Genomic DNA, 17,550 nt, shown 5'->3' with positions numbered 1-17,550 from the left:
GAGTGGAGTTTGTGTGATCTCCCCCTGCTCTACAGAGTGAGTGAGTGGAGTTTGTGTGATCTCCCCCTGTTCTACAGAGTGAGTGAGTGGAGTTTGTGTGATCTCCCCCTGTTCTACAGAGTGAGTGGAGTTTGTGTGATCTCCCCCTGTTCTACAGAGTGAGAGAGTGGAGTTTGTGTGATCTCCCCCTGTTCTACAGAGTGAGAGAGTGGAGTTTGTGTGATCTCCCCCTGTTCTACAGAGTGAGTGAGTGGAGTTTGTGTGATCTCCCCCTGTTCTACAGAGTGAGTGAGTGGAGTTTGTGTGATCTCCCCCTGTTCTACAGAGTGAGTGAGTGGAGTTTGTGTGATCTCCCCCTGTTCTACAGAGTGAGTGAGTGGAGTTTGTGTGATCTCCCCCTGCTCTACAGAGTGAGTGAGTGGAGTTTGTATGATCTCCCCCTGTTCTACAGAGTGAGTGAGTGGAGTTTGTATGATCTCCCCCTGTTCTACAGAGTGAGTGAGTGGAGTTTGTGTGATCTCCCCCTGTTCTACAGAGTGAGTGAGTGGAGTTTGTGTGATCTCCCCCTGTTCTACAGAGTGAGAGAGTGGAGTTTGTGTGATCTCCCCCTGTTCTACAGAGTGAGTGAGTGGAGTTTGTGTGATCTCCCCCTGTTCTACAGAGTGAGAGAGTGGAGTTTGTGTGATCTCCCCCTGCTCTACAGAGTGAGTGAGTGGAGTTTGTGTGATCTCCCCCTGTTCTACAGAGTGAGTGAGTGGAGTTTGTGTGATCTCCCCCTGTTCTACAGAGTGAGAGAGTGGAGTTTGTGTGATCTCCCCCTGTTCTACAGAGTGAGTGAGTGGAGTTTGTGTGATCTCCCCCTGTTCTACAGAGTGAGTGAGTGGAGTTTGTGTGATCTCCCCCTGTTCTACAGAGTGAGAGAGTGGAGTTTGTGTGATCTCCCCCTGCTCTACAGAGTGAGTGGAGTTTGTGTGATCTCCCCCTGTTCTACAGAGTGAGAGAGTGGAGTTTGTGTGATCTCCCCCTGTTCTACAGAGTGAGAGAGTGGAGTTTGTGTGATCTCCCCCTGTTCTACAGAGTGAGTGAGTGGAGTTTGTGTGATCTCCCCCTGTTCTCCAGAGTGAGAGAGTGGAGTTTGTGTGATCTCCCCCTGCTCTACAGAGTGAGTGGAGTTTGTGTGATCTCCCCCTGTTCTACAGAGTGAGAGAGTGGAGTTTGTGTGATCTCCCCCTGTTCTACAGAGTGAGAGAGTGGAGTTTGTGTGGTCTCCCCCTGTTCTACAGAGTGAGTGAGTGGAGTTTGTGTGATCTCCCCCTGTTCTACAGAGTGAGAGAGTGGAGTTTGTGTGATCTCCCCCTGTTCTACAGAGTGAGAGAGTGGAGTTTGTGTGATCTCCCCCTGTTCTACAGAGTGAGTGAGTGGAGTTTGTGTGATCTCCCCCTGTTCTCCAGAGTGAGAGAGTGGAGTTTGTGTGATCTCCCCCTGCTCTACAGAGTGAGTGGAGTTTGTGTGATCTCCCCCTGTTCTACAGAGTGAGAGAGTGGAGTTTGTGTGATCTCCCCCTGTTCTACAGAGTGAGAGAGTGGAGTTTGTGTGATCTCCCCCTGTTCTACAGAGTGAGTGAGTGGAGTTTGTGTGATCTCCCCCTGTTCTCCAGAGTGAGAGAGTGGAGTTTGTATGATCTCCCCCTGCTCTACAGAGTGAGTGGAGTTTGTGTGATCTCCCCCTGTTCTACAGAGTGAGAGAGTGGAGTTTGTGTGATCTCCCCCTGTTCTACAGAGTGAGAGAGTGGAGTTTGTGTGATCTCCCCCTGTTCTCCAGAGTGAGTGAGTGGAGTTTGTGTGATCTCCCCCTGTTCTACAGAGTGAGAGAGTGGAGTTTGTGTGATCTCCCCCTGTTCTACAGAGTGAGTGAGTGGAGTTTGTGTGATCTCCCCCTGTTCTACAGAGTGAGAGAGTGGAGTTTGTGTGATCTCCCCCTGTTCTACAGAGTGAGAGAGTGGAGTTTGTGTGATCTCCCCCTGTTCTACAGAGTGAGTGAGTGGAGTTTGTGTGATCTCCCCCTGTTCTCCAGAGTGAGAGAGTGGAGTTTGTGTGATCTCCCCCTGCTCTACAGAGTGAGTGGAGTTTGTGTGATCTCCCCCTGTTCTACAGAGTGAGAGAGTGGAGTTTGTGTGATCTCCCCCTGTTCTACAGAGTGAGAGAGTGGAGTTTGTGTGATCTCCCCCTGTTCTACAGAGTGAGTGAGTGGAGTTTGTGTGATCTCCCCCTGTTCTCCAGAGTGAGAGAGTGGAGTTTGTGTGATCTCCCCCTGCTCTACAGAGTGAGTGGAGTTTGTGTGATCTCCCCCTGTTCTACAGAGTGAGAGAGTGGAGTTTGTGTGATATCCCCCTGTTCTACAGAGTGAGAGAGTGGAGTTTGTGTGATCTCCCCCTGTTCTCCAGAGTGAGTGAGTGGAGTTTGTGTGATCTCCCCCTGTTCTACAGAGTGAGAGAGTGGAGTTTGTGTGATCTCCCCCTGTTCTACAGAGTGAGAGAGTGGAGTTTGTGTGATCTCCCCCTGTTCTACAGAGTGAGTGAGTGGAGTTTGTGTGATCTCCCCCTGTTCTACAGAGTGAGTGAGTGGAGTTTGTGTGATCTCCCCCTGTTCTACAGAGTGAGTGAGTGGAGTTTGTGTGATCTCCCCCTGTTCTACAGAGTGAGTGAGTGGAGTTTGTGTGATCTCCCCCTGTTCTACAGTGTGAGAGAGTGGAGTTTGTGTGATCTCCCCCTGTTCTACAGAGTGAGAGAGTGGAGTTTGTGTGATCTCCCCCTGTTCTACAGAGTGAGTGAGTGGAGTTTGTGTGATCTCCCCCTGTTCTACAGAGTGAGTGAGTGGAGTTTGTGTGATCTCCCCCTGTTCTACAGAGTGAGTGGAGTTTGTGTGATCTCCCCCTGCTCTACAGAGTGAGTGAGTGGAGTTTGTGTGATCTCCCCCTGTTCTACAGAGTGAGTGGAGTTTGTGTGATCTCCCCCTGTTCTACAGAGTGAGTGAGTGGAGTTTGTGTGATCTCCCCCTGCTCTACAGAGTAAGAGAGTGGAGTTTGTGTGATCTCCCCCTGTTATACAGAGTGAGTGAGTGGAGTTTGTGTGATCTCCCCCTGTTCTACAGAGTAAGAGAGTGGAGTTTGTGTGATCTCCCCCTGTTCTACAGAGTAAGAGAGTGGAGTTTGTGTGATCTCCCCCTGTTGTACAGAGTGAGTGGAGTTTGTGTGATCTCCCCCTGTTCTACAGAGTGAGAGAGTGGAGTTTGTGTGATCTCCCCCTGTTGTACAGAGTGAGTGGAGTTTGTGTGATCTCCCCCTGTTCTACAGAGTGAGAGAGTGGAGTTTGTGTGATCTCCCCCTGTTCTACAGAGTGAGTGAGTGGAGTTTGTGTGATCTCCCCCTGTTCTACAGAGTGAGTGGAGTTTGTGTGATCTCCCCCTGTTCTACAGAGTGAGAGAGTGGAGTTTGTGTGATCTCCCCCTGTTCTACAGAGTGAGAGAGTGGAGTTTGTGTGATCTCCCCCTGTTCTACAGAGTGAGTGAGTGGAGTTTGTGTGATCTCCCCCTGTTCTACAGAGTGAGTGAGTGGAGTTTGTGTGATCTCCCCCTGTTCTACAGAGTGAGAGAGTGGAGTTTGTGTGATCTCCCCCTGTTCTACAGAGTGAGAGAGTGGAGTTTGTGTGATCTCCCCCTGTTCTACAGAGTGAGTGAGTGGAGTTTGTGTGATCTCCCCCTGCTCTACAGAGTGAGAGAGTGGAGTTTGTGTGATCTCCCCCTGTTCTACAGAGTGAGTGGAGTTTGTGTGATCTCCCCCTGTTCTACAGAGTGAGTGAGTGGAGTTTGTGTGATCTCCCCCTGCTCTACAGAGTGAGTGGAGTTTGTGTGATCTCCCCCTGTTCTACAGAGTGAGTGAGTGGAGTTTGTGTGATCTCCCCCTGTTCTACAGAGTGAGTGGAGTTTGTGTGATCTCCCCCTGTTCTACAGAGTGAGTGAGTGGAGTTTGTGTGATCTCCCCCTGTTCTACAGAGCGAGTGAGTGGAGTTTGTGTGATCTCCCCCTGTTCTACAGAGTGAGAGAGTGGAGTTTGTGTGATCTCCCCCTGTTCTACAGAGCGAGTGAGTGGAGTTTGTGTGATCTCCCCCTGTTCTACAGAGTGAGTGGAGTTTGTGTGATCTCCCCCTGTTCTACAGAGTGAGTGAGTGGAGTTTGTGTGATCTCCCCCTGTTCTACAGAGCGAGTGAGTGGAGTTTGTGTGATCTCCCCCTGTTCTACAGAGTGAGAGAGTGGAGTTTGTGTGATCTCCCCCTGTTCTACAGAGCGAGTGAGTGGAGTTTGTGTGATCTCCCCCTGTTCTACAGAGTGAGTGGAGTTTGTGTGATCTCCCCCTGTTCTACAGAGTGAGAGAGTGGAGTTTGTGTGATCTCCCCCTGTTCTACAGAGTGAGAGAGTGGAGTTTGTGTGATCTCCCCCTGCTCTACAGAGTGAGTGAGTGGAGTTTGTGTGATCTCCCCCTGTTCTACAGAGTGAGAGAGTGGAGTTTGTGTGATCTCCCCCTGTTCTACAGAGTGAGTGGAGTTTGTGTGATCTCCCCCTGTTCTACAGAGTGAGTGAGTGGAGTTTGTGTGATCTCCCCCTGCTCTACAGAGTGAGTGAGTGGAGTTTGTGTGATCTCCCCCTGTTCTACAGAGTGAGTGAGTGGAGTTTGTGTGATCTCCCCCTGTTCTACAGAGTGAGTGAGTGGAGTTTGTGTGATCTCCCCCTGTTCTACAGAGTGAGTGAGTGGAGTTTGTGTGATCTCCCCCTGTTCTACAGAGTGAGTGGAGTTTGTGTGATCTCCCCCTGCTCTACAGAGTGAGTGAGTGGAGTTTGTGTGATCTCCCCCTGCTCTACAGAGTGAGTGAGTGGAGTTTGTGTGATCTCCCCCTGCTCTACAGAGTGAGAGAGTGGAGTTTATGTGATCTCCCCCTGCTCTACAGAGTGAGTGAGTGGAGTTTGTGTGATCTCCCCCTGTTCTACAGAGTGAGAGTGAGTGGAGTTTGTGTGATCTCCCCCTGTTCTACAGAGTGAGTGAGTGGAGTTTGTGTGATCTCCCCCTGTTCTCCAGAGTGAGTGAGTGGAGTTTGTGTGATCTCCCCCTGTTCTACAGAGTGAGAGAGTGGAGTTTGTGTGATCTCCCCCTGTTCTACAGAGTGAGTGAGTGGAGTTTGTGTGATCTCCCCCTGTTCTACAGAGTGAGTGAGTGGAGTTTGTGTGATCTCCCCCTGTTCTACAGAGTGAGTGGAGTTTGTGTGATCTCCCCCTGTTCTACAGAGTGAGAGAGTGGAGTTTGTATGATCTCCCCCTGTTCTACAGAGTGAGAGAGTGGAGTTTGTGTGATCTCCCCCTGCTCTACAGAGTGAGTGGAGTTTGTGTGATCTCCCCCTGTTCTACAGAGTGAGTGAGTGGAGTTTGTGTGATCTCCCCCTGTTCTACAGAGTGAGTGAGTGGAGTTTGTGTGATCTCCCCCTGTTCTACAGAGTGAGTGAGTGGAGTTTGTGTGATCTCCCCCTGTTCTACAGAGTGAGAGAGTGGAGTTTGTGTGATCTCCCCCTGTTCTACAGAGTGAGAGAGTGGAGTTTGTATGATCTCCCCCTGTTCTACAGAGTGAGAGAGTGGAGTTTGTGTGATCTCCCCCTGCTCTACAGAGTGAGTCACCCTCCACGTGACGTCGCTCACCCTCCACCGTCATGGCCGGCCTCGTCTCCCGCCCGCTGACCCTGCTCTCCCGCCCGCTGTCTCTCCTCGCCTCCGCCGGGGCCTCCACCGGGGCCTCCGCCGGGGGTGTCAATGGGACCGCCACCGGGGCCTCCGCCGGGGCCTCCGCCGCGGCCTCCGCCGGGGCCCCCGCTCCCCTCCTGCCCCCGCGTTGGGCGGCCGCGTGGGGCCCTCTGGCGGCTCGGAGGGCCTACGGCACGGGGCCCCCAACGCCGGGGCACGGGACGGCCGTGGCGGAGGAGCAGGAGGAGCAGGAGGAGGAGCAGCAGGAGGAGGTCTCAGGTGCGTGACGATGACACCCCGGGTTTTGTTGCGATCCCTGTCGGGTCTCGTGCACGTGCGCCGGAGGGACGACTTGCGGGGGGTATACTCGACGTGGTGTGCCGGGATTCCCAACCCCCCCCTACAGGCGTGCTTCGCCGTGACGACGAGGGCACGCTGGAGGTGCTCTGGCACGGGGGAGCGAGGCGCCGCTACCCCTACGTCTGGCTCAGGGACAACTGCGTCTGCCCCGACTGCTTCCTGCCGTCGGCCCAGGCACGGAGGTCGGCCATGGCCCGGCTGGACCCCAACACCGGCGTGGCGGAGGTGGCGGTCGCCAACTCCGGCCAGGTGAGTGACGCGGTGCTGGTGAGTCTGTGTGGTGAGTCTGTGGTGAGTCTGTGGTGAGTCTGTGGTGAGTCTGTGGTGAGTCTGTGTGGTGGTGAGTCTGTGGTGAGTCTGTGTGGTGGTGAGTCTGTGGTGAGTCTGTGTGGTGGTGAGTCTGTGGTGAGTCTGTGTGGTGAGTCTGTGTGGTGAGTCTGTGTGGTGAGTCTGTGTGGTGGTGAGTCTGTGTGGTGGTGAGTCTGTGTGGTGGTGAGTCTGTGTGGTGGTGAGTCTGTGTGGTGGTGAGTCTGTGTGGTGAGTCTGTGTGGTGGTGTGTCTGTGTGGTGAGTCTGTGGTGAGTCTGTGTGGTGAGTCTGTGTGGTGAGTCTGTGTGGTGAGTCTGTGTGGTGATGAGTCTGTGTGGTGGTGAGTCTGTGTGGTGGTGAGTCTGTGTGGTGGTGAGTCTGTGTGGTGGTGAGTCTGTGTGGTGAGTCTGTGGTGAGTCTGTGTGGTGGTGAGTCTGTGGTGAGTCTGTGGTGAGTCTGTGGTGAGTCTGTGTGGTGGTGAGTCTGTGTGGTGAGTCTGTGGTGAGTCTGTGTGGTGGTGAGTCTGTGTGGTGGGTCTGTGTGGTGGTGAGTCTGTGGTGAGTCTGTGTGGTGAGTCTGTGTGGTGGTGAGTCTGTGGTGAGTCTGTGGTGAGTCTGTGTGGTGGTGAGTCTGTGTGGTGGGTCTGTGTGGTGGTGAGTCTGTGGTGAGTCTGTGTGGTGAGTCTGTGTGGTGGTGAGTCTGTGGTGAGTCTGTGGTGAGTCTGTGTGGTGGTGAGTCTGTGTGGTGGTGAGTCTGTGTGGTGAGTCTGTGTGGTGGTGAGTCTGTGGTGAGTCTGTGTGGTGGTGAGTCTGTGTGGTGAGTCTGTGTGGTGGTGAGTCTGTGGTGAGTCTGTGTGGTGGTGAGTCTGTGGTGAGTCTGTGTGGTGGTGAGTCTGTGTGGTGAGTCTGTGTGGTGAGTCTGTGGTGAGTCTGTGTGGTGGTGAGTCTGTGTGGTGGGTCTGTGTGGTGGTGAGTCTGTGGTGAGTCTGTGGTGAGTCTGTGGTGAGTCTGTGGTGAGTCTGTGTGGTGGTGAGTCTGTGTGGTGGTGAGTCTGTGTGGTGGTGAGTCTGTGGTGAGTCTGTGTGGTGGTGAGTCTGTGTGGTGAGTCTGTGTGGTGGTGAGTCTGTGGTGAGTCTGTGTGGTGGTGAGTCTGTGGTGAGTCTGTGTGGTGGTGAGTCTGTGGTGAGTCTGTGTGGTGGTGAGTCTGTGTGGTGAGTCTGTGGTGAGTCTGTGGTGAGTCTGTGTGGTGGTGAGTCTGTGTGGTGGTGAGTCTGTGGTGAGTCTGTGTGGTGAGTCTGTGGTGAGTCTGTGGTGAGTCTGTGGTGAGTCTGTGTGGTGGTGAGTCTGTGGGTCTCTGTGTGGTGAGTCTGTGTGGTGAGTCTGTGTGGTGAGTCTGTGGTGAGTCTGTGTGGTGGTGAGTCTGTGGGTCTCTGTGTGGTGAGTCTGTGTGGTGAGTCTGTGTGGTGAGTCTGTGGGTGTCTGTGTGGTGGTGAGTCTGTGGGTGTCTGTGTGCTGTGTGGTGAGTCTGTGTGGTGAGTCTGTGTGGTGAGTCTGTGGGTCTCTGTGGGTCTCTGTGTGGTGAGTCTGTGGGTCTCTGTGTGGTGAGTCTGTGGGTCTCTGTGTGGTGGTGAGTCTGTGGGTGTCTGTGTGGTGAGTCTGTGAGTCTCTGTGTGGTGAGTCTGTGGGTCTCTGTGTGGTGAGTCTGTGGGTGTCTGTGTGGTGGTGAGTCTGTGGGTGTCTGTGTGCTGTGTGGTGAGTCTGTGTGGTGAGTCTGTGTGGTGAGTCTGTGGGTCTCTGTGGGTGTCTGTGTGGTGAGTCTGTGGGTCTCTGTGTGGTGAGTCTGTGGGTCACTGTGTGGTGAGTCTGTGGGTTTCTGTGTGGTGAGTATGTGGGTGTCTGTGTGGTGAGTCTGTGGGTCTCTGTGTGGTGAGTCTGTGGGTGTCTGTGTGCTGTGTGGTGAGTCTGTGTGGTGAGTCTGTGTGGTGAGTCTGTGGGTCTCTGTGGGTCTCTGTGTGGTGAGTCTGTGGGTCTTTGTGTGGTGAGTCTGTGGGTCTCTGTGTGGTGAGTCTGTGGGTCTCTGTGTGGTGGTGAGTCTGTGGGTGTCTGTGTGGTGAGTCTGTGAGTCTCTGTGTGGTGAGTCTGTGGGTCTCTGTGTGGTGAGTCTGTGGGTGTCTGTGTGGTGGTGAGTCTGTGGGTGTCTGTGTGCTGTGTGGTGAGTCTGTGTGGTGAGTCTGTGTGGTGAGTCTGTGGGTCTCTGTGGGTGTCTGTGTGGTGAGTCTGTGGGTCTCTGTGTGGTGAGTCTGTGGGTCACTGTGTGGTGAGTCTGTGGGTTTCTGTGTGGTGAGTCTGTGGGTGTCTGTGTGGTGAGTCTGTGGGTCTCTGTGGGTGTCTGTGTGGTGAGTCTGTGGGTGTCTGTGTGGTGAGTTTGTGGTGGTGAGTCTGTGGGTGTCTGTGTGGTGAGTCTGTGGGTCTCTGTGTGGTGAGTCTGTGGGTCTCTGTGTGGTGAGTCTGTGTGGTGAGTCTGTGCGTCTCTGTGTGGTGAGTCTGTGGGTCTCTGTGTGGTGAGTCTGTGTGGTGAGTCTGTGTGGTGAGTCTGTGGGTCTCTGTGTGGTGAGTCTGTGGGTCTTTGTGTGGTGAGTCTGTGGGTATCTCTGTGTGGTGAGTCTGTGGGTGTCTGTGTGGTGAGTCTGTGGGTCTCTGTGTGATGAGTCTGTGGGTCTCTGTGTGGTGAGTCTGTGGGTGTCTGTGTGGTGAGTCTATGGGTCTCTGTGTGGTGAGTCTGTGGGTCTCTGTGTGGTGAGTCTGTGGGTCTATATGTGGTGAGTCTATGGGTCTCTGTGTGGTGAGTCTGTGGGTGTCTGTGTGGTGAGTCTGTGGGTCTCTGTGTGATGAGTCTGTGGGTCTCTGTGTGGTGAGTCTGTGGGTGTCTATGTGGTGAGTCTGTGGGTCTCTGTGTGGTGAGTGTGTGGGTCTCTGTGTGGTGAGTCTGTGGGTGTCTATGTGGTGAGTCTGTGGGTCTCTGTGTGGTGAGTGTGTGGGTCTCTGTGTGATGAGTCTGTGGGTCTATATGTGGTGAGTCTATGGGTCTCTGTGTGGTGAGTCTGTGGGTGTCTGTGTGGTGAGTCTGTGGGTCTGTGTGATGAGTCTGTGGGTCTCTTTGTGGTGAGTCTATGGGTCTCTGTGTGGTGAGTCTATGGGTGTCTGTGTAGTGAGTCTGTGGGTCTCTGTGTGGTGAGTCTGTGGGTCTCTGTGTGGTGAGTCTGTGGGTCTCTGTGTGGTGAGTCTGTGGGTCTCTGTGTGGTGAGTCTATGGGTCTCTGTGTGATGAGTCTATGGATTTCTGTGTGGTGAGTCTATGGGTCTCTGTGTGGTGGGTCTGTGGTTGTTCTGTGTGGTGAGTCTGTGGGTCTCTGTGTGATGAGTCTATGGGTCTCTGAGTGATGAGTCTATGGGTCTCTGCGTGATGAGTCTATGGGTCTCTGTGTGGTGAGTCTACGGGTCTCTGCGTGATGAGTCTATGGGTCTCTGTGTGGTGAGTCTACGGGTCTCTGTGTGGTGAGTCTATGGGTCTCTGTGTGATGAGTCTATGGATTTCTGTGTGGTGAGTCTATGGGTCTCTGTGTGGTGGGTCTGTGGGTGTTCTGTGTGGTGAGTCTGTGGGTCTCTGTGTGGTGAGTCTGTGGGTCTCTGTGTGGTGAGTCTGTGGGTGTCTGTGTGGTGAGTCTGTGGGTCTCTGTGTGGTGAGTATGTGGGTCTCTGTGTGATGAGTCTATGGGTCTCTGTGTGATGAGTCTGTGGGTCTCTGAGTGATGAGTCTATGGGTCTCTGTGTGGTGAGTCTACGGGTCTCTGTGGTGAGTCTGTGGATGGTGTGGGGAGCTTGGTGTTGTGCTCACCGCTAGCGGGTGACCATGATGTGGTGAGCGTGGTGTGGTGAGCGTGGGGTGGTGAGCGTGGGGTGGTGAGCGTGGTGTGGTGAGCGTGGTGTGGTGAGCGTGGGGTGGTGAGCGTGGTGTGGTGAGCGTGGTGTTGTGCTCACCGCTAGGGGGTGAGCGTGGTGTGGTGAGTGTGGTGTGGTGAGTGTGGTGTGGTGAGCGTGGTGTGGTGAGCGTGGTGTTGTGCTCACCGCTAGGGGGTGAGCGTGGTGTGGCCGGACGGTCACCGGAGTGACTTCTCGGGCCCCTGGTTGGCTGCCCGCTGCTTCTCGGCGGCTTCGCGTGCTGCCACTCAAGAGGCCATCTTCATGGAAGGTGACGTTCGGGTGACGTTGGGGGGACGTTGGGGGGACGTTCGGGTGACGTTGGGGTGACGTTCGGGTGACGTTCGGGTGACGTTCGGGTGACGTTGTGGTGACGTCGTGGTGACGTGGGGTGGCGTGGGGTTTAGTGGGGTGACGTTCGGGTGACGTTCGGGTGACGTTCGGGTGACATCGGGTGACGTGGGGTGACGTGGGGTGACGTTGGGGTGACGTTGGGGTGACCCGGTCACCTCTCATGTACTCGGCGCTCCTCTCGTGCGTGTGTGTGTAGTGTGTGTGTGTGGTGTGTGTGTGTGTGTAGTGTGTGTGTAGTGTGTGTGTGTGGTGTGTGTGTGTGTGTAGTGTGTGTGTGTAGTGTGTGTGTGTAGTGTGTGTGTGTAGTGTGTGTGTAGTGTGTGTGTAGTGTGTGTGTGTAGTGTGTGTAGTGTGTGTGTGTAGTGTGTGTAGTGTGTGTGTGTGTAGTGTGTATGTAGTGTGTGTGTGTGTAGTGTGTGTCGTGTGTGTGTCGTGTTTGTGTGTGTGGTGTGTGTGGTGTGTGTGTGTAGTGTGTGTGTAGTGTGTGTAGTGTGTGTGTGTAGTGTGTGTAGTGTGTGTGTGTGTAGTGTGTATGTCGTGTGTGTGTCGTGTTTGTGTGTGTGGTGTGTGTGTGTGGTGGTGTGTGTGTAGTGTGTGTGTGTAGTGTGTGTAGTGTGTGTGTGTAGTGTGTGTGTAGTGTGTGTGTGTAGTGTGTGTGTAGTGTGTGTGTAGTGTGTGTGTGTAGTGTGTGTGTAGTGTGTGTGTGTAGTGTGTGTGTAGTGTGTGTGTGTAGTGTGTGTGTAGTGTGTGTGTGGTGTGTAGTGTGTGTGTAGTGTGTGTGTGTGTGTAGTGTGTGGTGTGTGTAGTGTGTGTAGTGTGTGTGTAGTGTGTGGTGTGTGTAGTGTGTGTGTGGTGTGTGTGTGTGTGGTGTGTGTTTGTGTAGTGTGTGTAGTGTGTGTGTGTAGTGTGTGTGTGTGTAGTGTGTGTGTGTAGTGTAGTGTGTGTGTGGTGTGTGTGTGTAGTGTGTGTAGTGTGTGTGTGTGTGTGTAGTGTATTAGTGTGTGTGTAGTGTATAGTGTGTGTGTGTGTAGTGTGTGTGTGGTGTGTGTGTGTAGTGTGTGTGTGTAGTGTGTGTGTGTAGGGTGTGTGTAGTGTGTGTGTAGTGTGTGTGTAGTGTGTGTGTGTAGTGTGTGTAGTGTGTGTGTGTAGTGTGTGTAGTGTGTGTGTGTAGTGTGTGTGTGTGTGGTGTGTGTGTGTGTGTCGTGTGTGTGTGTAGTGTGTAGTGTATAGTGTGTAGTGTGTGTGTAGTGTGTGTGTAGTGTGTGTGTGTAGTGTGTGTGTAGTGTGTGTGTGTGTGTGTAGTGTGTGTAGTGTGTGTGTAGTGTGTGTAGTGTGTGTAGTGTGTGTGTGTGTGTGTAGTGTGTGTGTGTAGTGTGTAGTGTGTGTGTAGTGTGTGTGTAGTGTAGTGTGTAGTGTGTGTGTAGTGTGTGTGTGTGTGTGTAGTGTGTGTGTAGTGTGTGGTGTGTAGTGTGTGTGTGTAGTGTGTGTGTAGTGTGTGTATGTGTGTTGTGTGTGTGTGTAGTTTGTGTGTAGTGTGTGTGTAGTGTGTGTGTAGTGTGTGTGTAGTGTGTGTGTAGTGTGTGTGTAGTGTGTGTGTGTAGTGTGTGTGTAGTGTGTGTGTAGTGTGTGTGTGTGTGTAGTGTGTGTAGTGTGTGTGTGTGTAGTGTGTGTGTGTAGTGTGTGTGTGTGTGTGTGTGTGTGTAGTGTGTGTGTGTGGTGTGTGTGTGTAGTGTGTGTGTAGTGTGTGTAGTGTGTAGTGTGTGTGTGTAGTGTGTGTGTGTGTGTAGTGTGTGTGTATTGTGTGTGTAGTGTGTGTGTGTGTGTAGTGTGTGTGTGTGTGTAGTGTGTGTGTGTAGTGTGTGTGTGTAGTGTGTGTGTAGTGTGTGTGTAGTGTGTGTGTGTAGTGTGTGTGTGTAGTGTGTGTGTGTAGTGTGTGTGTAGTGTGTGTGTAGTGTGTGTGTGTAGTGTGTGTAGTGTGTGTGTGTAGTGTGTGTAGTGTGTGTGTGTGTAGTGTGTATGTAGTGTGTGTGTGTGTAGTGTGTGTCGTGTGTGTGTCGTGTTTGTGTGTGTGGTGTGTGTGGTGTGTGTGTGTAGTGTGTGTGTAGTGTGTGTGTAGTGTGTGTGTGTAGTGTGTGTAGTGTGTGTGTGTAGTGTGTGTAGTGTGTGTGTGTGTGTAGTGTGTATGTCGTGTGTGTGTCGTGTTTGTGTGTGTGGTGTGTGTGTGTGGTGGTGTGTGGTGTAGTGTGTGTGTGTAGTGTGTGTAGTGTGTGTGTGTAGTGTGTGTGTAGTGTGTGTGTGTAGTGTGTGTGTAGTGTGTGTGTAGTGTGTGTGTGTAGTGTGTGTGTAGTGTGTGTGTGTAGTGTGTGTGTAGTGTGTGTGTGTAGTGTGTGTGTGTGTGTAGTGTGTGTGTAGTGTGTGTGTAGTGTGTGTAGTGTGTGTAGTGTGTGTGTAGTGTGTGTGTGTAGTGTGTGTGTAGTGTGTGTGTAGTGTGTGTGTAGTGTGTGTGTGTAGTGTGTGTGTAGTGTGTGTGTAGTGTGTGTGTGTAGTGTGTGTGTGTGTAGTGTGTGTGTAGTGTGTAGTGTGTGTGTAGTGTGTGGTGTGTGTGGTGTGTGTGTGTAGTGTGTGTGTAGTGTGTGGTGTGTGTGGTGTGTGTGTGTGTAGTGTGTGTGTAGTGTGTGTGTAGTGTGTGTAGTGTGTGTGTAGTGTGTGTGTGTAGTGTGTGTGTAGTGTGTGTGTAGTGTGTGTAGTGTGTGTGTAGTGTGTGTAGTGTGTGTAGTGTGTGTGTGTGTGTAGTGTGTGTAGTGTGTGTGTGTGTGTAGTGTGTGTGTAGTGTGTGTGTAGTGTATGTGTGTAGTGTGTGTGTAGTGTGTAGTGTGTGTGTAGTGTGTGTGTAGTGTAGTGTGTGTGTAGTGTGTGTGTAGTGAGTGTAGTGTGTGTGTATTGTGTAGTGTGTGTGTAGTGTGTAGTGTGTGTGTGTAGTGTGTGTGTGTAGTGTGTGTTGTGTGTGTGTGGTGTGTGTGTAGTGTGTGTGTAGTGTGTGTGTAGTGTGTGTGTGGTGTGTGTGTAGTGTGTGTAGTGTGTGTGTAGTGTGTGTGTGTAGTGTAGTGTGTGTGTAGTGTGTGTAGTGTGTGTGTGTAGTGTGTGTGTGTGTGTAGTGTGTGTGTAGTGTGTGTGTGTGGTGTAGTGTGTGTGTAGTGTGTGTAGTGTGTGTGTGTAGTGTGTGTGTGTGTGTAGTGTGTGTGTAGTGTGTGTGTGTGTGTGTGTGTGTGTAGTGTGTGTAGTGTGTGTGTGTAGTGTGTGTGTAGTGTGTGTGTGTAGTGGTGTGTAGTGTGTGTGTGGTGTGTGTGTAGTGTGTGTAGTGTGTGTGTGTAGTGTGTGTGTGTAGTGTGTGTGTGTAGTGTGTGTGTGTAGTGTGTGTGTGTAGTGTGTGTGTCTAGTGTGTGTGTGTAGTGTGTGTGTGTAGTGTGTGTGTGTAGTGTATGTGTATAGTGTGTGTGTGTAGTGTGTGTGTGTAGTGTGTGTGTGTAGTGTGTGTAGTGTGTGTGTTGTGTGTGTAGTGTAGTGTGTGTGTGTAGTGTGTGTAGTGTGTGTAGTGTGTGTGTGTAGTGTGTGTGTGTAGTGTGTGTGTGTAGTGTGTGTGTGTAGTGTGTGTGTAGTGTGTGTGTAGTGTGTGTGTAGTGTGTGTGTAGTGTGTGTGTGTAGTGTGTGTGTAGTGTGTGTGTGTGTAGTGTGTGTAGTGTGTGTGTAGTGTGTGTGTGTGTGTAGTGTGTGTGTGTGTGTGTGTAGTGTGTGTGTGTAGTGTGTGTGTAGTGTGTGTGTAGTGTGTAGTGTGTGTGTGTAGTGTGTGTGTAGTGTGTGTTGTGTGTGTGTGTAGTGTGTGTGTGGTGTGTGTGTAGTGTGTGTGTAGTGTGTAGTGTGTGTAGTGTGTGTGTGTGTGTGTGTGTGTGTAGTGTGTGTGTTGTGTGTGTGTGTAGTGTGTGTAGTGTGTAGTGTGTGTGTAGTGTGTGTGTAGTGTGTGTGTAGTGTGTGTGTGTGTAGTGTAGTGTGTAGTGTGTGTAGTGTAGTGTGTGTGTGTAGTGTGTGTGTGTGTAGTGTGTGTGTAGTGTGTGTGTAGTGTGTGTAGTGTAGTGTGTGTGTAGTGTGTGTAGTGTGTGTAGTGTGTAGTGTGTGTGTAGTGTGTGTGTGTAGTGTGTGTGGTGTGTGTGTAGTGTGTGTGTAGTGTGTGTGTAGTGTGTGTGTAGTGTGTGTGTAGTGTGTGTGTGTAGTGTGTGTGGTGTGTGTGTGTGTAGTGTGTGTGGTGTGTGTGTAGTGTGTGTGTAGTGTGTGTGTAGTGTGTGTGTGTAGTGTGTGTGTGTAGTGTGTGTGTGTAGTGTGTAGTGTGTGTGTCTAGTGTGTGTGTGTAGTGTGTGTGTAGTGTGTGTGTGTTGTGTGTGTGTATAGTGTGTGTGTGTAGTGTGTGTGTGTAGTGTGTGTAGTGTGTGTGTTGTGTGTGTAGTGTAGTGTGTGTGTGTAGTGTGTGTAGTGTGTGTAGTGTGTGTGTGTAGTGTGTGTGTGTAGTGTGTGTGTAGTGTGTGTGTAGTGTATGTGTGTGTAGTGTGTGTGTAGTGTGTAGTGTGTGTGTAGTGTGTGTGTAGTGTAGTGTGTGTGTAGTGTGTGTGTAGTGAGTGTAGTGTGTGTGTAGTGTGTGTGTAGTGTGTGTGTATGTGTGTGTGTAGTGTGTGTGTGTAGTGTGTGTGTGTAGTGTGTGTGTGTAGTGTGTGTGTGTAGTGTGTGTGTGTAGTGTGTGTGTGTAGTGTGTGTGTAGTGTGTGTGTAGTGTGTGTGTGTAGTGTGTGTGTAGTGTGTGTAGTGTGTGTAGTGTGTGTGTAGTGTGTGTGTGTGTTGTGTGTGTAGTGTAGTGTGTGTGTGTGTGTGTGTGTAGTGTGTGTGTAGTGTGTGTGTAGTGTGTTGTGTGTGTGTGTAGTGTGTGTGTAGTGTGTGTAGTGTGTGTGTAGTGTGTGTGTAGTGTGTGTGTAGTGTGTGTGTGTAGTGTGTGTGTAGTGTGTGTGTAGTGTGTGTGTGTAGTGTGTTGTAGTGTGTGTGTAGTGTGTGTAGTGTGTGTGTGTAGTGTGTGTGTAGTGTGTGTGTAGTGTGTAGTGTAGTGTGTAGTGTGTGTAGTGTGTGTGTGTGTAGTGTGTGTGTGTGTGTGTGTGTGTGTGTAGTGTGTGTGTAGTGTGTAGTGTGTGTAGTGTGTGTGTGTAGTGTGTGTGTAGTGTGTGTGTGTAGTGTGTGTGTAGTGTGTGTGTGTGTGTAGTGTGTGTGTAGTGTGTGTGTAGTGTGTGTGTGTAGTGTGTGTAGTGTGTGTAGTGTGTGTGTAGTGTGTGTGTGTGTGTGTGTGGTGTGTGAGTGTGTGTGTGTAGTGTGTGTAGTGTGTGTGTAGTGTGTGTGTAGTGTGTGTGTAGTGTGTGGTAGTGTGTGTGTAGTGTGTGTGTGTGTGTGTGTGTAGTGTGTGTTGTAGTGTGTGTGTAGTGTGTGTGTAGTGTGTGTGTGTAGTGTGTGTGTGTGTGTGTGTGTGTGTAGTGTGTGTGTGTAGTGTGTGTGTTAGTGTGTGTAGTGTGTGTAGTGTGTGTGTGTAGTGTGTGTGTGTGTGTGTGTGTGTAGTGTGTGTGTGTAGTGTGTGTGTAGTGTGTGTGTAGTGTGTGTGTGTGTGTGTGTGTGTGTGTGTGTGTGTGTAGTGTGTGTGTAGTGTGTGTGTAGTGTGTGTGTAGTGTGTGTGTGGTGTGTGTGTAGTGTGTGTGTGTGTGTAGTGTGTGTAGTGTGTGTGTAGTGTGTGTGTAGTGTGTGTGTAGTGTGTGTGTGTAGTGTGTGTAGTGTGTGTGTAGGTGTGTGTAGTGTGTGTGTGTGTGTGTGTGTGTGTAGTGTGTGTGTAGTGTGTGTGTAGTGTGTGTAGTGTGTGTGTAGTGTGTGTGTAGTGTGTGTTGTAGTGTTGTGGTAGTGTGTGTGTAGTGTGTGTGTGTAGTGTGTGTGTAGTGTAGTGTGTGTGTGTAGTGTGTGTGTGTAGTGTGTGTGTAGTGTGTGTGTAGTGTGTGTGTGTAGTGTGTGTGTGTGTGTGTGTAGTGTGTGTAGTGTGTGTGTAGTGTGTGTGTAGTGTGTGTGTGTGTGTGTGTAGTGTGTGTGTGTGTGTGTGTGTGTAGTGTGTGTGTAGTGTGTGTGTAGTGTGTGTGTAGTGTGTGTGTGTAGTGTGTGTAGTGTGTGTAGTGTGTGTGTGTGTGTGTAGTGTGTGTGTGGTGTAGTGTAGTGTGTGTGTGTGTGTAGTGTGTGTGTAGTGTGTGTGTGTAGTGTGTGTAGTGTGTGTGTGTGTGTGTGTGTGTAGTGTGTGTTGTAGTGTGTGTGTGTAGTGTGTGTGTGTGTGTGTGTGTGTAGTGTGTGTGTAGTGTGTGTGTAGTGTGTGTGTAGTGTGTGTGTAGTGTGTGTGTGTAGTGTGTGTAGTGTGGTGTGTGTGTGTAGTGTGTGTGTGTAGTGTGTGTGTGTGTAGTGTGTGTGTGTAGTGTGTGTAGTGTGTGTGTGTGTGTGTGTAGTGTGTGTGTAGTGTGTGTGTGTAGTGTGTTGTGTAGTGTGTGTGTAGTGTGTGTGTAGTGTGTGTGTAGTGTGTGTGTAGTGTGTGTGTGTGTTAGTGTGTGTTGTGTGTGTGTGTGTGTAGTGTGTGTGTAGTGTGTGTGTGTGTGTGTGTGTAGTGTGTGTGTAGTAGTGGGGGTGTAGGTGTGGTGTGTGTTAGTCGTAGTGAGTAGTGTGTC

At 51.2% G+C, this 17,550-nt stretch overlaps 2 protein-coding genes across 3 annotated transcripts in view; both read left to right on the top strand.

Moving 5' to 3' along the window:
• Nucleotides 1-10,756, top strand: part of LOC116938488 (uncharacterized) — a 36,490-nt gene extending 25,734 nt beyond the window's left edge. For both annotated transcript variants that reach the window (XM_076063673.1, XM_076063672.1), the window contains 3 exons: nt 5,708-6,059; nt 6,187-6,389; nt 10,578-10,756. In XM_076063673.1, coding sequence (XP_075919788.1) covers nt 5,750-6,059; nt 6,187-6,389; nt 10,578-10,754 — 690 coding nt within the window. In that variant the 5' untranslated portion in view covers nt 5,708-5,749 and the 3' untranslated portion in view covers nt 10,755-10,756. The remainder of the gene's footprint in view (nt 1-5,707; nt 6,060-6,186; nt 6,390-10,577) is intronic.
• Nucleotides 10,757-10,938: 182 nt separating this feature from the next.
• LOC142922783 (gamma-butyrobetaine dioxygenase-like) overlaps nt 10,939-17,550 on the top strand; it is a 23,019-nt gene continuing 16,407 nt past the window's right edge. The window contains exon 1 of the mRNA XM_076063687.1: nt 10,939-10,962. Within this exon, the coding sequence (XP_075919802.1) occupies nt 10,939-10,962 (24 nt within the window). The remainder of the gene's footprint in view (nt 10,963-17,550) is intronic.

This window comes from Petromyzon marinus, unplaced genomic scaffold (assembly GCF_048934315.1).
Source record: "Petromyzon marinus isolate PM22_M1 ecotype Great Lakes invasive population unplaced genomic scaffold, UKy_Petmar_22M1.pri1.0 PM_Scaffold_17, whole genome shotgun sequence".
NCBI classification, from domain to species: domain Eukaryota; kingdom Metazoa; phylum Chordata; class Hyperoartia; order Petromyzontiformes; family Petromyzontidae; genus Petromyzon; species Petromyzon marinus.
This window is presented reverse-complemented; position numbering and strand designations above follow the sequence as displayed.